At 48.4% G+C, this 5,244-nt stretch overlaps 1 protein-coding gene across 1 annotated transcript; it reads left to right on the top strand.

Annotated features, from left to right (window-relative positions):
- Window positions 1-828: 828 nt before the first annotated feature.
- On the top strand, window positions 829-2,853 carry lrrc4.2 (leucine rich repeat containing 4.2). The gene has a single exon (XM_056599214.1). The coding sequence runs from the start codon at window positions 829-831 to the stop codon at window positions 2,851-2,853; it is 2,025 nt and encodes a 674-aa protein (XP_056455189.1).
- Window positions 2,854-5,244: the final 2,391 nt, after the last annotated feature.

A 5,244-nucleotide genomic window follows, 5' to 3' on the forward strand; every position in this document is an offset into this window, starting at 1 on the left:
TAATCAGCCGCTGTCTAGCCCCGGGCAAAGTCAGGGAAAGGGGACTTTGTCGGACAGGAAAGAGAAGCCGGATAGACAGACACTGGATGGATGGACGGATGGAGGACCCACAGCCCGGTGGAACACAGCTTGGATACCAGATAGAAGAGAGGATTTCTTTTTTTCATTGAATTCCTTTAGTCACTTCGTGGTCCCTGGTCAGACTGGCTTCTTCTCCGGTTATGGATCGTTGTGATACGCTCTTGTCAGAGAGGCAGATTGGATTCTGGAGCCGGTTAGGAAGGCATTTTCTAGGGGCAGATATAAGCCAGGCACCTGCCTAGCCCTCCTTGTTCTACCTGAGCCTCTGAGGGCTTTACAAGCTGATCTCAGTGCCCCGACCAGAAGCCATTTTGCACTGTTGGCTGACAGAGGGCCACCTCACTTTTCCACCGAGGGAAAACAGAAGAAACATCTATTTCACCTGTCTTGTCAATAATTGGAATTATAATTGAACCACACGCAAATGTGGTCTCTGTAACATTCCAGAGGAGGACCACGTTCACATTTTCACACTAATGAGGTGAGTGATTCTGCTTGATTTATGTTCTATGTCTTTTATCGCTGCACTTGTTTGCCTCTTTGCTCCCATTAATCTCTCTCCTTCTCTCTTCCATGTTCTCTCATTCTCCCTTCCTTCTGTCCTTTTTGCTTCTGTTTCTGCGTAGCTTCTCCCTGCACTGTCGATGGAAGTTTGGATCCTTGCCCTGCTTCAGCCAGGCTAGGATGGTGAGTCCTTTGGCGTGTGTCACCTCCCAAAACCATGCAGAATAATGAGCCCCACACACCATGAGTCCTTTGGGCCGGGTAACTCTGCAGCCTACCTGGAACACAGCCCTGCTTGCCGTGCTCTCCCTCATGTTGCCAGCTCTCAGTGTGTGCCAGGCCTCGGTCCCTGCGCTGGGCTCGGTCAACCCACAGAACTGCCCAGGTGTGTGCTCCTGCACTAACCAGCTCAGCAAGGTGGTGTGTACCCGTCGAAGCCTGCTCAGGGTGCCCCCCAACATCCCAGCCAACGTCCGGTACCTGAACCTCATGGAGAACAGCATCGAGACCATCCAGGCGGACACGTTTAGACACCTGCATCACCTGGAGGTGTTGCAGCTCGGTAGGAATGCCATCAGGCAAGTCGAGGTAGGGGCCTTCAACGGGCTGACCAGCCTCAACACCTTGGAGCTGTTTGACAACAGGCTGACGGTCATCCCCAGCGGGGCCTTTGAGTACCTGTCCAAGTTGAGGGAGCTGTGGCTGCGGAACAACCCCATCGAGAGCATCCCGTCGTACGCGTTCAACCGCGTCCCCTCCCTCATGAGGTTGGACCTCGGGGAGCTGCGCAGGCTGGAGTACATCTCCGACGGAGCCTTCGAGGGCCTTCAGAATCTGAAGTACCTCAACCTGGGAATGTGTAACCTCCGGGAGTTTCCCTATCTCTCCCCGTTGAAAGGCTTAGAGGAACTCGAGATATCCGAGAATGTTTTCCCTGAACTCAGGCCGGGGGCCTTTCGCGGGCTGAAGTCTTTACGTAAACTGTGGATTATGAACTCGGCCATAACGACCATCGAGAGAAATGCGTTTGACGACATCACAGCCCTGGTGGAGCTGAATCTCGCCCACAATAACCTCTCCTCCCTGCCTCACGACCTCTTCACCCCCCTGCAGTACCTGGTGGAGCTGCACCTGCACCACAACCCGTGGCGCTGTGACTGCGACGTGGTGTGGCTCTCCTGGTGGCTGAGAGAATACATCCCCACCAACTCCACCTGCTGCGGGCGCTGCCACACCCCGCTGCACATGAAAGGCCGCTACCTGGTGGAGGTGGACCAGACCACCTTCCAGTGCTCAGCGCCCTTCATACTGGACGCTCCTAAAGACCTGAACATATCGGCCGAGAGGGTGGCCGAACTCAAGTGCCGCACGGCCGCCATGAGCTCCGTGCGATGGCTCCTCCCCAACGGCACCGTGCTGACCCACGGCTCGTCCCACCCGCGGATATCGGTCCTCAACGACGGGACGCTGAACTTCTCCAACGTCCTCCCGTCCGACACGGGGGTCTACACCTGCTCGGTCACCAACATGGCAGGGAACTCCAACGCCTCGGCCTACCTGAATGTGAGCAACGCCGAGCTCAACACCTCCAACCTGTCCTACTTCACCACGGTAACGGTGGAGGTGGTGGACCCCGCGGTGGAAGAGACCCCCAAACCCAAGCCCACGGTGCCCGCCGCGCCCTCGGTCTTTCAGCCGGTCTTCATCTCGACCCCCACCGTGTTGCTCCAGACCACACAGACCCCCAAGCAGGTGGCCGTGCCCACCGCCAGGATCCCCAGCGGGCCCCCCGCCAGCCTGGACGAGGTGATGAAGACCACCAAGATCATCATCGGCTGCTTCGTGGCCGTCACCCTGCTGGCGGCGGCCATGTTGATCGCCTTCTACAAGCTGCGGAAGCGGCACCAGCAGAGGAGCACGGTGGCCGCGGCCAGGACCATAGAGATCATCCAGGTGGAGGAGGAGGTTCAGCCGGTGCCGCCGCCCACGTCCGGGTCCAGCGGCTCGGACGACACGGTGCTGGTGCTGCCCACCTTGGTGGAGCACAACAGTAACACCTTCAAGCCGGGCTACGTGGCCTCCTCCTCCTCCTCTTCGTCGTGCCGCCGCGGGGCCTACGGACCCCACGGCGCCCACTGGACCCAGAACAACTTAGGTAACTCCCTCCATCGCTCTGTCCGACAGCACAGCCACATCAGCACCATAGCTGAGTCCTACGTCATTAAGAGCTCCCACGGCAAGGAGAAGGTCCAAGAGACCCAGATCTGAGGGGCTAGGGCTCCTGGCGGGGACTGGTTGCTCCCGTGTCTCTGTTCATCCTCCATGCAATAGAATGCACAAAGAACAAAATGGCAACTTTCTTTTGTACAAAAGTACAAAAAAAGAGACGATTTTTTGGGTTTGTTTGTTTCTTGTATATGCCTATACATACGTATATGTATATGAAAAAAAATACACATATATATATATATATATAGATAATTCTAAATGCATTGGTAACAGATGCAGATTATATTAGAAAAGACAAGAAAATTTAAACTATTTTCTAATAACCAATGGATTCTATTTAAAAAAAAAATGAAAGAAAATATATTAAATTGCTTTTGTGATTGATAAAACCAAGTTGTCCTGTCTAGATTAAGTTTTGTTTTGTGTTCTGGTCATGCTGTTTAGAATGCAGAAAAAGAAAAGGACTCTTTATTCATACACATGTTTTTGAACAGAGCCCCCAAATTATACTTCAATTTATACAGTCCAAAATATTATATGCAATTCACATTATTTTCGATTATTTCAGAAACCCAGGCAGAATTTTAATTACATTTGTCCAAGACAGCAGTGGAGTGGCACAGATTTGTGGCACAGGATTGGCTGTTTAGTAGCTATCAGCCAAATGCTTTTCCACTGCAGTGAATTTCTGCAGCTAGTGTTTAACCCTCAATTTGCTGTCGCTAACTGGCCTTTCTTTGGCGAGCCTGCTTCATAGTCGTAGTGTATCTGAACATGTTTAGTGTGCTCACCAGATTTTTAGAGATTCAACTAGCAACGATGAAGCATAAGCTAATGATGTTTTTTTTGCAATTCCCATTTTGTCATTGGTTGCAATCTGTATTCTTTATGTTACCCTGGGCTGTGACATGCTTCATAATGGCTTGTGTAGTGTTTAGGGCTAATTTAGTAATGCATTACAGCATTTGCCTGACTTGTATCTGCAAGGGCTCATTCAATGCTAATTTTTCAAAGAGGGGGAAAGATGTGGTGCAGTAATATAAGGCTTTGCTGGCCATCCTGCTTTTGGAGAAAACCCGAAAGGATTAAAATGAAAAAAACTTAATGAATGTTTGATATTGGGGCTTTTCCATGGACTACATTGAAACATATATTTGTTCTTTTTCTTTTCCTTTTCTTAGTTTATTTTAAAGCAACACTATTTTTATGGGGAAATCAAGGAGGATATACAAAATAAAATAAACCTGTGGTTTGTATTTCTCTAATCAGAGATACTTTCATCTTCTATTTTCTTCTTCCATCAAAAATATTAATCTCAGTGTTTAAGCTGTTTAGTCAAGTGAAAAGAGCGGAGAGATAAAACACACACTCTATGTTGAGGAATGGCCTTTTATGTTCCTGTGCGTTTACTTAATATATCAATGAATGGCTCTTTGAGTGAGCGATGTACACTGCTGCATTATACTCCACAGTGGTGCTCTATGCAGGTCAAATAAGTGGATTTCCTGAACCCTCCTTAGGTCTGTTACCCAGGAGCCAGGCAGAGGATACTTTCACACGCAGTATATGCTCATGCTTAGGTATGAATACTCACACATATTCATCATTCAAGGATAATAAAAACAAACAATGACTAGATGTGAGATGGAAATGTGTTTTTAAACAGACCCTACTGAGGAACAATTCAAAATGCTCAAGAGAAAGGAATGACTAAATAGAACTACATTAATTCCTCCTACAGACATTTGGCAGCATTGAGCAAGCAAAACAAAAAACAGTCTTCTGTTGTTGTTGTTGTCAATCTGTCATTCTGGATCACTATGACGGCAGGCAGTGGAAAGGCCAACCAGCACCATAAATAAATAGATCTGGTTTCTATGGTAACAGAAGTCCTTTGGAATGACCTTATACTGTGGCACCCCAGACAGTCACTATTGCCATTGTTTTTTAAGGCAGCCAATCAAATGCAATCTGAGGCCAGCGGCCCATTAATGAGGTTTTAGGACTGCACAAAAAGCTCTTCAATTGTGTCTACTTGAGGAGACAGAGGCAATTACAACCGTAGTGATAATTGTGGTGGGTATTGGCGTTGTGTAGAGAGCTGACTGGAAACAGCGAGACAGTTTTTCATGTGTTAAGCAATTGGCTACATTTTTTGTGCCTTTAAGGCATTTTATTTTTTGCCCAATCAGATTGAGGAATGAATAATATTACGGTACGATGATTCAAAACAAATCTGTTGGACACCGTTTTTCATTCAACTGCAGCAACATCAAAAATAATAAATACTTTCCCCCGGAAAATGCATAAATAAATCAAATGAAAACAAACAAATCAGACAACCTTATGGTTATCAGCACAGCATCAGTGGATCATGAGACTGCAGGTTCAAACCGGCTCCGATCGCAGCATGTCCCCCTGGCCTTACAG

This window comes from Gadus chalcogrammus, chromosome 9 (assembly GCF_026213295.1).
Source record: "Gadus chalcogrammus isolate NIFS_2021 chromosome 9, NIFS_Gcha_1.0, whole genome shotgun sequence".
Taxonomy (NCBI): Eukaryota; Metazoa; Chordata; class Actinopteri; order Gadiformes; family Gadidae; genus Gadus; species Gadus chalcogrammus.